General features: G+C 35.1%; 1 protein-coding gene across 3 annotated transcripts in view; it reads right to left on the bottom strand.

Moving 5' to 3' along the window:
- LOC150076017 (tyrosine-protein phosphatase non-receptor type 11-like) overlaps nt 1-15,558 on the bottom strand; it is a 148,908-nt gene that overhangs the window by 21,550 nt on the left and 111,800 nt on the right. For all 3 annotated transcript variants that reach the window (XM_090387998.1, XM_090387997.1, XM_090387999.1), the window contains exons 11-12: nt 12,462-12,529; nt 1,631-1,782 (exon numbers count right to left, since the gene is read on the bottom strand). In XM_090387998.1, the coding sequence (XP_090244124.1) occupies nt 1,631-1,782; nt 12,462-12,529 (220 nt within the window). The remainder of the gene's footprint in view (nt 1-1,630; nt 1,783-12,461; nt 12,530-15,558) is intronic.

Genomic DNA, 15,558 nt, shown 5'->3' with positions numbered 1-15,558 from the left:
TTAGGCACCATATTGACGAAAGATTGATGGCTGATTTTACATTTCGGATTTTGTGTGAGGAGTTTTGTCATCACACAAAATGGAATGGTTCCGACAAAACTCATCACTTGAAATCCTAAATGTGAAATTACCCCAATCTTTTGTTAATATGGTGCCTAACATTTCCATGTGGTTAATGCAATGCATCATGGAATTAGAGCTACCCTAAAAGAATCCCCTTTTTCGTGTGTATCTTATAACCAACCGATGATGGATGCATAGAAAGCCCTAAGTTTAGATGCTTGGTTATCAATATTATATTTTCTTTTTATGCAATTTTTATACACGACAACCAGGTAAAGAGCAGTGCACTTCTTCCCCAGGGCATGGTCTTATTCATTCATATAGTTTAATATTTTTACTTTCACTTTTATTTCCTATGGAATTTAAATGATAATTATGGTCTTAAGAGGTGAGTACTGGGAAATAAGCTTTTGCTAAAAAAATTTAAACGAATGTTTAGCATTTATTTATTGCAATTAACATTCATATTTTGATTTTGTTGGTACTTGATAAAGAGAACTCGTAAAGCAGGAACTGCCTCTGTGTGTGTGTGTGTGCACTTTATATATATATATATATTTTATTATTTTTATATATATATATATATATATATATATATATATATATATTTTTTTTTTTTTTTATCACTTTTAGTATTTATCCATACATTTTATTTCTCCCTGTCTTAGCTTTTATTCTATATATTCTATATAAAGTTTCTGTTATATTCTACTTTATTTTTTCCCAATATTTTTAATAAAGTTTTATGTGATATTTTTACATTTTGTTGGTAGTTACAAGAATTGTTTCAGGATGCTTATTCCCCACACATACAAGGCTTCTTTTTTTTTGCTAATCTTGGAGTAACAGATATCCAATCAAAGGTAAGTGAAACAAACATAAGATGTTGTGGTCATGTAGAAAGAATGGGAGGAGGGAGATTAGCTAATCAGATATCAAAACAAAAATGAATGGTAATAATCCCAGAGGCAGACCTAGAGGTATGGTAGATCAAAGGGGGTCGTGCAAGCACTACAGGAGAGAGCTTACTCTTGTGGGGCAAAATATCTAAAACTAAATAGGATAGCATGGAGGAAAAGAGTGAATGGAAGTCTGGGAGCCAAGAATGATTGATTTGTACTATCATAGTGACCTCTACATACTATAATATTAACCAATAACATTCACTGAGTATAAGCGATATGGAATATAATAACTCTATATTTAAAGAGAATAATATAAAATGTATTTTAATGAATAATAACAAGAATATCCTGGAGCAACTGTTTATCAAATGAAAAATCCAAGGAATTTTGTCAATGCATATTAAATTAAAAAAAAAAAAAAAAAAAAAAGTACAATGAAGTTCAATTCATTTGTAAAAGAATACAAATATTTTTCATACTCATTAAGATTATTACACTACTTTTAGTTTTATAAAAAAAACAATTAAATAGAAGAAACAATCTAGCAGCTAAAATTTCACATTTTGTTGTGATAAAAGAATTCTATTGAAAGATAAGCATAAGTTAAAAAAAATATATATATTATTTTTTCTCTCAGATATTCAGCTTACTGAAAGTGATACCTGTTCTGCTTGTATCCTCTGTTGCAAGGTGTCAATATAATGTTGCACAGCCAAATAGACAAATTTATATTGAGCTTCAGTTTGAACCATGCCTGACCTTAATGCACGTACCATTTGAATTGTCCTCTGAATATCAATTTCACAATCCAGTCCTGACAATATATAAATAGTGATAATTATTAGGTCTGTGACAAATAAAATGTTTATATTAAAAAAAATGGGGTGTGTGGGGTGGAGGGGGAATTATTATGTATTATGAATGAACCCAAAATGATACTCCCATAAATCATCTCCAACTGCCTTTTGAATATACTTTTATAGTGCTTTTATATATTTTATAGTGTGTAATCTTAAATTACTTTTGGAAATGGTGACCGAATGATGATTGGTCACCAATTCAGTCTTTGTTCCAGTTTAACTAGACCTGAAAATGAGATTCAGTGTAATCATGAAATGTAGCTAAATTGCATTAAGTGTATGCAGTGAAATAATAACAAATTTTACTGTAATTTTTTAAATTTAGTAACAAATTTTACCTTAATCATTACATGTGGTGTAGTGTCCTTTATCATATATTATATACATTAAAAGAAAAAAAAAACAAAGTATTGTTCATTCAGCATTTGCTTCCCAAGAACAGACTGTCAATCAGATATTTTAACCTCAGGATAAGAAGCATTTGGTGAAAAGTGTTGCAGAAAAGATACAAACTGTAGCCAGACAAGTGGCTGTTGCATCATGACAACATGCCAGTTACCAATGCAATATCAGTAAGGAAATTTCTGACAGAAAAATTCATAAGCAACATCTCCCCTGTTCCCTCTCATATTGGCTCCATCTGTCTATTTGCATCTATCAAAACTTGACTGAAAGGGTCACATTTTGGATCTTTGGAGGAAGTCTAGCATCATATACCAAGGGCACTAAAATAAACAAGTTCCAATGTTTTCAATTATTGTAGGAGAGAATGGCTTCATGTAAAGCTACTCAAGGGAAATGCTTTGAAGGCACCAAAAGCAAATAATTGCTTAATTAAATTTTTAAAGTTATTTGGGCTGACTATGGTCCTGGCGTAATGTACATGCCCAATCAGTATGCATATTGCAAGATTATACCATTTATACCATTAAAAAACAAACATCCCTATTTTCAATTATGGTGCCAGTATATTTACTGCTAAAAACAGCTATAATGAAGAGGTAAACTCCTCTTAGGCACCTAGGGGTTATATAAGAGTATAAAAAGAATTTTATTTTTTTGTAGTCATTCTTGGAACTGTTTGCCATACCTGTACCTGAATAACCCAGTTCTTCTGAAGCTATGTTTACATTTAGATACACGTAAAGGCACAACTTGTATACATGTATGAGGTATGAACCTTTTCACATTTATATACAAGTGCCAATACAAATTTGGCTAAAATAAAAAATTCACATGCTAATTTGACAAATGTCATTGAACAAGGAATGCTATATTTTTAAGTGCATGTACATTACTTCTGGTGAAATCACACACAAAAAAAAAAAAAAAAAAAAAACAATGTTATTATATATAAATGTTTTCAAGTTGCAGTTGAGAAAAACAAGCAAATTTATTTATAATGCAGCAAACATTTTCATGCAGCTAATATTAGGACACATAATGTGATTTTTTTCAAATAAACTTTAATTAATGTCTTAGATATTAATAACTATAAATACAGGGTGTTCGGAAAGTCACTGTGCACTTATATATTTATTAACAGACGTGTTTCAATATAGAATTCAGGAGGTAAATATGAATAACAATTATAAACAATGTTGAAAGTGACCCCCCCCTAGCATCAATACAGGCTTGGACCCTTCTTATTTTGTTTCTAAACACCGCTATCAATTGCTCGCTTGAAATAGACTGAATAAATGCTGTTATCGCTGCTTTCAAGTCATACATCATGCACGGACAAGCTCGATACACTGCAGATTTTGCTGCTCCCCATAGATAATAGTCTGGTGGATTTAGATCTCGTGAGCATGGGGGGGCCACACGTCTGTCGAAATAATGCAGTCTCCAAAACATTCCTTTAATAACTGCATAGATCTGTGAGATGTGTGGGCAGTAGCACCATCCTGTTGAAACCATGAGTAATTGATTTCATCATTTGTCATCTGACTGATGAAGGTGTGAAGAATCTCCAAACGATAGCATTTGCTGTTTATTGTGGTCATAAAGAAAATAGGGCCAACAATTCAACGTCTGGAAATCGCAACCCACACACCAACCTTGAAATCATGTAGGGGTGTTTCATGCAAAGTGTGAGGATTATCGGATTACCACAATCTTGAATTTTGCAAATTAACATAACCCGAGAGATGGAACCATGCTTTGTCAGCGAAAAAGGTCACATCCAACACATTAGCTGTATTCTCTTCGATAAATCAGTTAAACCATCTGCAATAGCGTATTCGTTTTTCATGATCAGTTGCTTTCAGTTAATGTATCGCCATTATTTTGTATGGGAAGAGCTTTAATTTATTTCTGACAGCTTTATGAGCAGTTCCAAGACCAATATCATGCTGCTGAGCTAACTTTCGTGATGATTTTGATGGACTCTGCAGCATACTGTCAGAAATATCCAACAGTTTCTCCGCCGATAGCCTTTCTGGCCTTCCACAGCATTTGACATCATCCACAGCTCCTGTTTCCCAAAACTTATCGACAAGGTTACGAACTGTATTGCGATGTGGAACAGGTGTATCTGGCAATTTGTCAGAAAATCGCTGTCGAACCACATCTGTGTATCTACCACCTTCTCAGAATAAGTGTTCGACGAGCCATACACATTCTTCAGTTGTTAAAACCATATTTGGATCAAAATCTGAAATATAAACAAAATATGATTAGAAAAGTGCACAGTGACTTTCCGAACACTCTGTATAATCAGATGTAGACAATCCCTTGCAAAACTGTATTGTTTTTTTGTTTTTTTTTTTTTTTTCAAGAAATCAAATTTTTTGTTGATAAATGTCCTGTATTGTATTCCCATTTATTGTTCATGCTTTACTTTTCATTTGCATTTAATTTTTCCTTTTGAATAATTTTGTTTCTTTTATAAATTAGTTCTCATTTAAGAAAGTTCTGCATTCTGCATAAGTAAAATGCACACACAAAACAAGATGGCAGTCCAAATTAGAAGGCCCAAATTAGTGAGGTTTCATTGTAAATACATATCCACTTTTGTATCATGACTGCTTTTAGCACAAAGTGAAATAGATACACAAGCCATTTTCATTCTGTATTCAAAAAATGATTAAATGCAGAAACAATGCAACAGTTCTGTAACTTTTGGGTATATGGGAAAGTCTATATACAAAATCTATCTAGAAAATTCAACATCGGAAGCATCTCATACAATCTGTATGAGCTGATGTATCACAACTTGCCAATTTGACTAGTAATCAGATGTAGCTCAAGGACAAATCAACTAACACATGTGAAACATAAAAGTTATAAACTTTTCAGTTTGGAAAAGCTCTATTCCATTCCATTAGAGGGACATATCATCTTACTGGTTTCCCACAGTTTTTCGTTTTGGAATATTCTCTTCTAGTCAGTTATGTATTTAGGAAAAATTTGTCTGGAAAAAAAAAAAAGACCTATTGTCTCACTGACATTTATAGCTATCCTTCTTTCTCCAATTAATTATTCATTCACTTTATACAAGAGCAGTCTTTACTCCTTAAAATTTCAATTTTTTTTTTTTTTTTTTTATATTTCCAATTCTCCCCCTCTATTTGGTTGGTGACTGCTAGAATGTTCCATGTAAAGTTATATATACTCATTTGTGTAATAAAACAAAATTAGCATAAATATGCACCATGCTGTTTTTCTTTCTTATATCCTGAGAAATCTTTTCTCAATGAAATGACTTAGAATGTAGTTTATAAGAGGACTATGATATGATTATTTATTCCCCCCAACTCATTCAATATTTTCCACACAGTAAGAAGCAGCCTCTCTTGAGAATGCAAAAGTGGCTATTTCCACAGATGAATAAAGACATGTGCAACTGCATATGTCTATGCTCACCTGAAGTTGGTTCAAGAGTTCTGAAAATAAGAGTGTTCAGAGGATGTCAGCTGGCTGTCATCTTTAGAGACAAGACTCTGTAGGAAGAAACTTACATAAAACTAGCAAAACAATATTAAAAATGGAAGAATTAGATTGCATACTTTTCAGATAGTTACACAATTACTTTATTCCTGGCAACACCACATAAACCCAAAGGAATTTCCATATCTATTAAAGTATTTTTTCTTTACTTTTCTTATGTATTCACCTTGATTTGTTAATTGCATTTAGATATAGGACAGACACACAAATTAATCTATCAGTCATAGCCTTGTTCAAAATCCTTGAGAAATCTAAGTCATCATAAATGTCACTTTTCATAACAGAATAATTTACTCCTTGGGTACTCACTGTGTAATAGTCGTTGTTGTTATTTGGTTTTTAGGAGCATTTAGCAACTAGGGCAATATTGCTCTGGGGATATGCTGTGGTCATTCCCTGACCTTTCCGCATCCTCCGTATTTGGTGGTCACAGGCTCAAACCCTGGTCTGATCAAGAAGCGTGTGCTACGCACTGCTGCTCCTGCCCACCTGGCTATGGAGGTGCCGTGTAATGTAATAATTAGGTATTTAATTAATAATATAAAAAACCCTATATTCCAACATAACAGTGCAGGAGTATCTGTTAGTAAACTAGTAAAGCATCAGCCAAAACTAAAATTTAGAAAAATCATGAGGAATTATCTTGCAAAGTCATGAAAAACTATTTAGTTTTTGCAAGATTCAATATGGAAAGATTTTACTGAGGTTGCTAAAAACCAAGGAAGACTAAAAAACACATGGAATGGATTAAAGCATTAGGTGATTTTAAATCTTCCTGTTGGTAAAATTTGTTGGTAGATAGCTAGTTATATTCCCTCATGAGTAATGTTCCAATGATATTTGCACTTCGATATGACTGTAGATTCATTGAGCATTTGGCTGCAAGGATCTTTAATTACATGCATAACAATCCAAGTATAGTATAAAATAAAGAAGTACATAACAAGGAACCTCATTACACTTATCTTTACTGCTGCCAACTGCTAGTCAATTTTAATCAATTTTCTGACACTGATAGCTGTTACTGCATTCACAATTTCAAGTTTCTGACTATAGTCCTATTCGTAGATGATATTAGCAATAATAGAGGCATATGATGCAAGACAGCAAGCTTATGCAAGCATCAGCCAAAAAAAAAACAAAAACACTTCCCATTTCACCCATCCATTCACTCCAAAAGTTTGTCCAGTTCTTCCTTGAATTTATTAAAACCATCAACTTCCACAACAACAGCTTTTGTTCCAGCGATCAACTACCCACTGGTTAAAGGCAAATTTCTGCACATCTATTCTACAACAGTCTTTCTTCAATTTGAGTTTATGCTCCCTCAGGTTCGTAATCTGAGCAAGTGGAAGAATCCCATCAGCACTGAGCCTGCTCAAATCATTCAAGGCCTTATACACCTCAATCAGATCATCTCGCAGGTGCTTAGTCTCTAGACACTGCAATTTGCAGAATTTAATCCTTTCTTGGTAAGAGCACCCTTTGTTCCCCTCAACAATCTTGTTCCCCTTCTCTGTGCTCGTTCTAGCAAATGTACATCCTTCCTAAAATGAGGCCTCCAGACCTGTACGCAGTACTCAAGGTGTAGCCTGACCATTGCCTGATACAAAGGGATAATTGCCCCTTATCCCTGCTAGCAAAATTCCTGTATATCATTGACAAGCCTTCAAAGCAGTTTCCCTGAAACTGTATACACTGATTTTAATGCTTCTGCAACTTCTTGTAGTACTCCTGATAGGCTTCTTTTGGAATTGCTGATAGTCACATTCTGAATAATTTCCTTAGTCATTGCAAATCTAACTATTCAAGGATGTGGGGAGGGGCTTTAACAAGTTTGCTGCCACTGATGAGTATATATGTCAAATTTTTTTTTTTTTTTTTTTTTTGATAGTTGTTGGCGCATCGGCTTCTGTGGCCATATTGCACCTCCCAAGGTTTTTGCAGTACTTTGATCCAAGCCCGAGGCGATATATGTCAAATGGCACCACATTATGTGCTGTGACAAACATATACAGTCATTCCTAGGCAGTCAATAACGGTTGCTGTAAAAGTAAAGGCACATGAAATTAACAGCTGTTTGATATTGGCACACTGAATGAACTCTGTACTACTTAATTCTCTAACAGTGCTGCACAAATTGGAGCAATGTGGCATTTGAAACAAATTGCTGCTATGGATAAAGGGATGGTTGAGTGGGAGAAGACAGAGTGGTAATCAATGGACACTGCTCTTTGTGGACTAATGTTATTAGTGGAGTCCCCCAGGGTCCAGTGTTGGGTCCATTGTTGTTTTCTGTATTCATTAATGATAGTGATGATGGTATATCAGGCTTAATGTCCAAGTTTGCAGATGATACGAAGGTTGGCAGGGTTGTTAATGACACTGATGACAGTACGCTGCTGCAACAGGATCTAGAAAAGTTGAGCAGATGGGCTGAGAAGTGGCAACTGAAGTTTAACATTGACAAATATAAAGTACTGCACATGGGAAGCAGTAACCCCAGAGTAATGTATCAACTGTGTGGTACTACACTGACAGTGGTAGAGTGAAAAGGACCTGGGGGTAATTGTGCAGGCAGATATGAATTTTTCTGAGCAGTGCAGATGGTCTGCAAGAGTAGCCCATGGTGTCTTTTCAATGATATACAGGAATAATTTTTCTAGCAGGGATAAGGTGATTATCCCCTTGTATAAGGCAATGATCAGGCCATATTTTGAGTACTGTATATAGGTCTGGAAGCCTCATTTTAAGAAGAATGTAGAGCTATTGGAACGATTACAGAGAAGGGCAACAAGATTAGTGAATGGAACAAAGGGTTGCTCTTACAAAGAAAGGCTTAAGTTTTGCAAATTACAGTGTCTGGAGACTAGGCACCTGTGAGGTGATCTGACTGAGGTGTATAAAGCCTTGAATAGTTTGAGCATACTCAATGCTGATGGGATTCTTCCTCTTGCTCAGAATAATCGCCTGAAAGGGCATAAATTCAAATTGAGGAAAGACAGTTGTAGGATAGATGTACGGAAGTTTGCCTTTAACCAGCGGGTGGTTGATTGCTGGAACAAACTTCCATCTTTCATTGTAGAAGTTGATAGCTTAAACAGATTCAAGGCAGAACTAGATAAACATTTGGAGCGAGTGGATGGGTGAAATGAGAAGGGTGGGTGGGTGGGTGTGTGTGTGTGTGTGTGTTTTGGCTGATGCTATATAAGCTTGCATCATGTGTCCTTGCTAATGCTAATGCTTTATGTTTGCATTCAACTGTTTACTGTAAAGACTTGGTACACAGTTTTATTCTTTGCTCATGTTGAGGTTAGTTTATGTATGTGGAATAAATTTTTGATAATTTTAAGGCAAAATTTTATCAAAAGTTTATGATATGTACATAAACTAACCTCAACACAAGCAAAGAACAAATAAAGCTGTGTACTAAGTCATCATATTCCACCGTTGACATTAAAAAAACAAACCAAACACTGCTTCAAAGAGCCCAGAGTTCAATCAATGTGATGATAATGAGCAGTTGTTAATTTCGTGTCTTTACTTTTACAGCACTTGTTTAATGACTGCTTAAGAATAATATGCTGTAACAAGTATGCAAAATCACAGCACGTCACTTTGACATATAGTAAATAAGTTAAGCTTTGAGAAAAATCCCAGTCAGACAGCTAAATCCAATTAGCATGGCAGATGGTGGACCACAGTGGTGGAATGCTTCAAAAGATCCTGATGTATAAGAACTCACTGCTTTCCATAAACATCAGTGAGTGTGCAAACTTGGCTGAAATGATCACCTTCCCAAATATTCCTTAAAATTGATTTTCATGTCTAATAAGAAATACCATTTCACTAGCAACTTTGCATATAGTTCAACTTTGTTGACTCCAGATCAGATCAAACACGAGTGACTGAATCATTGGTTTTCAAAATAGAAAGGGTGGCCTGAGTGAGGATCACCTTCGACAGATGTTTTAAGCAGTTATTAATCAGTCCAAACTAAATTTTGAACAGACAGAGTAGAAAACTTACTTTTGCCCAAATGGCAGTCAGGATTTCTGGTCTCATGCCAAAATTATTGGCTACAACTTTTGCCCATCCCTGTTTCCACCTGTCAAAACCAGATGGTTCTATTGCCACTTCAGCCAAAGATAAAGCTGACTTGTTAGCATCCTATTTTTCTTCCAACTCATGTATCAATAATGTTAGTAAACCACCTCCCACCATTCCTACTAGATTCCATTCAATGCCACCTGTGGTCTCCCATCAAAAGTATGTCAGAAGGATTTTGAACAATCTTGATGCTAAGAAAGCTCCAAAAGCTTTTGATTGTGTTTGGCATAAAGGTCTTCTAATTAAGCTTCCATCTTATGGTTTGCCAACTATTTTTTGTAATTCGGTATCCAGTTTTCTCTCTGACCGCTCACTGGGTGATGGTAGATGGCTCTCTGTCTTCTAACTTCTCAACTAATGCTAGTTGAATGAAAGAACTGAACCAAGGTTCAGTTCTTTCTCACATGCTTTTCTTCTTGTATATTAATGACCTTCTTTCATTAACTGGAAATCCTATCCATAGTTTTGCTGATAGCACATTGCATTCCACCTTCAAGTTTGAGAAACTTTGCCCTGCACAAACAGCTTCAACTTCTTGAATATCCACTACCAATTTGTTAAATGCTGATCTACATGTAATTCTGCAGTGGGGCAAAGATAACTTAGTTGATTTCAATCCTTCTAAAACTTAGTGCAGTCTTATATCTCACAAAAAGAATTCTTCTGCTTCTATGCTTATCTTCGATGACACTCTGATTTCTAGGCAAGATCATATATCTCTATTGGGGATTACACTAACTTCTAATTTCTGTCAGCATAAGCAAATTACAAATACTGCTTCCTCTGCATCTAAAAAACTGGGTTTTCTCTTTCACTCTTGGTGTTACTTTTCTTCCAAACAGCTGTTGTTGTTGTTATTGTTATTTGGTTTTTAGGAGCATTAGCAACTAAGGCCATATTGCTCCGGGAATATGCGGTGGTCATTCCCTTGACCTTTCCACATCCTCCGTATTTGGTGGTGACGGGCTCGAACCCCGGTCTAATCAAGAAGCGTGTGCTACGCACTGCTGCTCCTTCCCACCTGGCTACGGAGGCACCCTTTTCACTCCGTACAAATCGCAAATCCTCCCTACCATGGAATATTGTTCTCATTTCTGGTTGTTTGGGGTGGTGCCCCCAAATCCTCTCTCAGGCTTCTAGATTCCATTCAGAATAGGGCAGTCAGGTTAATTAATGACATCTCTAATTGATGTCATTAATTAACCCACTGTCCACTCTCTGTCTTATAGACGTACTGTTTCTGCTGTATGCCTTTTCTACAGATACTTCCATGGGCACTGTTCTTCTGAATTGGCTTCTATAATTGCCACTCACTTTTCCAAAGTAGTCCAAACACATGCCACAATCAGTCAACATCATTTTACTGTCCAAATTCAAACTCACAAAACCAACTCTTCTTCCTCTTTTATTCATTCAACTTTCGTTTTCTGGAACAACATTCCTTCATACGTATTTTGTGAAATTATAATCTAGAGAAGTTAGAGTCTAATGTCAACAAGTATCTTTTTTCATCTTCTCAACCTTCAACCCATGCCAGTACTAAGCCCTATAGGTTCTAATACCTCTCGTGTTTGGGGTTTTCATAAAAAAAAAAAAAAATTTAGAATTACTTCATGGATGGTAAGAGAAAGGACAGTTGTTTTGATGCTGCTCATCGTAAGGTTCTATATTTTGGAAATAACTCAAGAATAACTTATATATACAGTTGGTGAGGTAGAGCCGAAGAACTGTGGAATGTAAATGGGGAAAGGGAGTTGGGTGTGTGAATAGTTATATATGAAGGCTAATGTCACTCTAAGAAAATGGCTAGGACGGCACACAGTGGCTTATCAATGACTTTCTATACATTTCCAGCTAGGGAGAAGGAAGTTACAATTCTATTATAAAAGTCAGTGGGCTGCATTTGGAATATCTTATTCAGATTTGGAGTTGTATTTAAAAAAAATAAATAAAATAAGACACTGAGCTCCTTGAATGCATCTAAAGACAGGCTACTCCTCTAGTGAGAACAGAAAAGGGATTACAGAGCTTGTAAACAAGGCATCTTTGCAGGATTTCACTAAGGTGTATGAAGCACTGAGGAAGGGGGAAGGCTGAGATGGACAATCTAGTGAAATTTAAAGGGCAACTGGTACAGTACCTTCTGACAATGGCAAGGATGTGATAAGAGGGATATATGTTGTACAGTTTATTTTTTCGGCTGATGCAACAAAAGCCTAGTTTCCTTAAATAATCTGGTCTTTACTATTACTAAATGATAAATGAATAAACAGATCATATTCTGCTATTACCAACAGATGAATTTTATGCTAATTATGGCAGTGTTAGCTTACTGCCAGTCTGAAACTGATCATATCCCATAAAAGCATGCCATGCTAAAATTTAAGTTTAATTTTATTAACCTGATTTTTGATCAGAGTGATTTCAAAAAATAATGTGACTTAACTGAGTATATTATTTCACAGCTGTTCCTCAAAACAGCTGCAGTTCTACTTATCAGATAATTAATAATAATGTGTACATAAATGAGTCCCTACTTAAAATTACTTAAGAATACTATAAAAATATTCACCTTGTCTCTTAATCAGATCTACAATCATGTCAATTACAATGAAGGTTCCTGTTCTTCCAATGCCAGCACTAAAACAAACAAATAGTTGTATAAAATTAGATACAATTTTTTATTCTAACTTCTAAACAGCTAACAAAACATATGTGAGCATAAATTAATATTAAAAAAAATTAACCAAAACAGAAAATGGACTTTCACAGTACTTCTCAGTACTCTGATTTCTGATAAAGCCAAAAATGGAGAAGTGCCATAAACTGGGTAACAGAATTGTTGAACAGTTGAGATTAATGACAGTCAGATGAACTATATTTTGTAATGTTTAAAACTGACAAGGAGAGAAGTTTAGGACAGAATGATAAATTGACTGAATTGATGAAGGTTGCGACTTTCACCAGTAATACCAATACATTTGATAAATAAAACAAAGTTACTGTGTGAGCAAAATTAGCATTTATAATTGTAGGATTGCAAAAGCATTGATTGCAAGAGTGGAAACTGTCAGAGAGAGCAAATTATATCTATCTTTTTTGGAAAATTATTTGTTAGGTTCTTTTCCAGTAAATGCTAAGGCAATAAAAGCCACAAAACGCATCAAAATATCACATACCTCACTATGGTCAGATATGTTTTTTAATTAAGTTTATAATGGGAATGTCTAAAGATAATACTAAGTGGAACCTTCACCGAATAAGTTTTCTAAGATTAAAGCCAACACCATGTCTGCAAGATATGCTAAATGCTTCATCTATACTACTGCTAAAAGAGGCACCCAGATGTAGAAAACTGTATGTCTATTAAAACAAAGAAACTATGCTCTCTTATGCAGAGCCATTATTTAAGAATTTCAATGCAAAGAAAATACATTTTAAAAAAATAGATACCATCCAGCAGGAACAGACTTAAGAATCTAAAAGATATTTCATATTAATCACAAGAAGATTTAAAGGTGAGAATTTCTATTTTCTTAGATGAGATCACTGATGCACAAATAGAATGAAAGAATTGGTCAAGCTGTTAGCATTCTGAATTTTGAACTAATTATGAAGGCATTTTCAAAGCATTTTTTAAATTAAAGCATGAAAATTATATTCATAAAATCAAATATATTACAAGAGAAGATGCATTAAAGTGCATCTTCTATTGTTTATGTCAAAGTATTTGTGAAAGGCATTTGGATTTTCTGAAGAGAGAAGCTAAAGTAGTATTTTGGGGAATCAATGAGCTTTAATCAAGTAACAGTAAAAATAAACATTATTATCACATTTTTATCATGGATGTCGGGGGGGGGTCTGTAGTCCCTTTTAGTTGGTTGGTTTGGCGTTTAATGGTACACTGGCAACTGAGGTCATAATGTGCCAAGTCAAGGTCCCTTTTGGTCCCTACCTGAGACTGCCACTAATTATGAATGAAAAGGTCAAATTTAATAAAACCAAAAGATTGTGAGAATGGTAGAGTAAAGCTTTGTGTAATGGACCAAGGAGTTTAAAACCCAGGTGTACACCTAAAAATTTAATATGGCTTAAAGTGGAGGTTAAGGAAGAAACAATTTGTGGATATTGACTGAGATGTTCACATGGAAACCAAACGTTTTAATATAAGAAAGAAAGCATCAATAAGTTTAACTATACACAATGGATTTAGAAGACCAATATTAATAGTAGGGAATAGTAAGGACAGAAAAATATTATCCGCATAAGAGCTAAAGTAGATATGGCTGAGAACAAGACCTAAGCTAGGACAGGCCTAAGCCTATGTTTCTAACACAGGTCATGGATTTGTTAGAAAAGATGAAAGAGCAATAATAAAGTAACTAATCTTCATTTACCAACAGGACTTTTACTGCAGCGACCAAGATTCTGGGCTGTAAATAGAAGTTCAACAGTAGATGAATAAAGCAGCAGTTATAAAGGGAAGAAGCAATGAAGATTCTCCTTCAGCTGTAATGCTCCATAAATGGCAGAAATGAATTGAAGACACATTTCAGCAGAACACAGTGAATAGATGTTGGTCTAGATGCAATAATTTACCTAGAAAGTTGTGAGAGAATTATTTAGAAGTTTTATTAAGAGGTTGTGGATTTTTGCACTTAGAGACAGGAGTTGTTACGCTGTAGCATTTTAAGGCTGGGGCAATATGAGCTTAAGCTTGGGTAAAGGTCTGGTTGTAGAGGTTTGTCAGGGTAGCTAGAATAAAAAAGTTAAATTTTGAGGCAGCAGATGGAGGTACTATCTGGTCCTAATGCAGATAAGTTTGCAAGGGAGCTGGTTAGCCACTTTAAGTCATAGAATGACAGTCGATTTTAGCTAGCATATCACGTGGTGTCTTTGAACAAACTTCAGGAACAGTGAATGAGATTAGATCAAATGTGGTAATGTGATCAGCCCAAACCTCCAGCTGGAGTCCTGAGAGATTAATGTGGTTGTTTGTGAAAAGATCTTCACTTTTTGAAATTTTGGCATTAATGAACTGAAAAATTTTGAAATGCTTTTTGCTTATTCTGGAAAAAAAATGGATAAGCTGAAGTTTCACCATAGTTTGTTTTGTGAGGGGAATCAGCACTACCTAGGAATTGAAACATGTGAAATAAAAGAAAGCCAATAAACCAGCCAAAAACCAGGCCAAGGGAGAGAGAGCAAGGAATCTGAAGGTAACACGATCAAAGGAAAGCAGTTAAGGTCTAGGTTGTGAGATGTTAAAGTGGTGTGAATGTAGCTTATGAGGGGAGATGGTCATAATCAAAGCAAAATGGTATTTTCAAGGAAAGCAGCAACTCAGATGTTGGCAAAGATTCTGTCAAGCCTGTAATGCCCTTAGGATGTGGAGAAGAAGCTACCATACAGTTGAATATTAGCAATTGACTAGACAAGTGAGTACTGCCACCAAGTATATTATTCTATGATGTTCTTCTTTCTGGATAATAATAACAAAGGAAGTACAAAAACCTAAGACAGGAGATTAAAGAGATGTGGCATATGCAACAAGTAAGGGCCATCCCGATCATCATATCAACCACCGGTATGGTGACAAAGACCCTACATAACAGCCTAGCAGCAATAGGGCTCCCAAAGAACACATACAAGGAACTCCAGAAAGTTGC

The sequence above is a fragment of the Mastigoproctus giganteus genome, chromosome 13 (genome assembly GCF_048544385.1).
Source record: "Mastigoproctus giganteus isolate SK-2022 chromosome 13, ASM4854438v1, whole genome shotgun sequence".
Classification (NCBI taxonomy): domain Eukaryota; kingdom Metazoa; phylum Arthropoda; class Arachnida; order Uropygi; family Thelyphonidae; genus Mastigoproctus; species Mastigoproctus giganteus.
The sequence above is the reverse complement of the archived record's forward strand: the minus strand, read 5'-3'. Positions and strand labels throughout refer to the sequence as shown.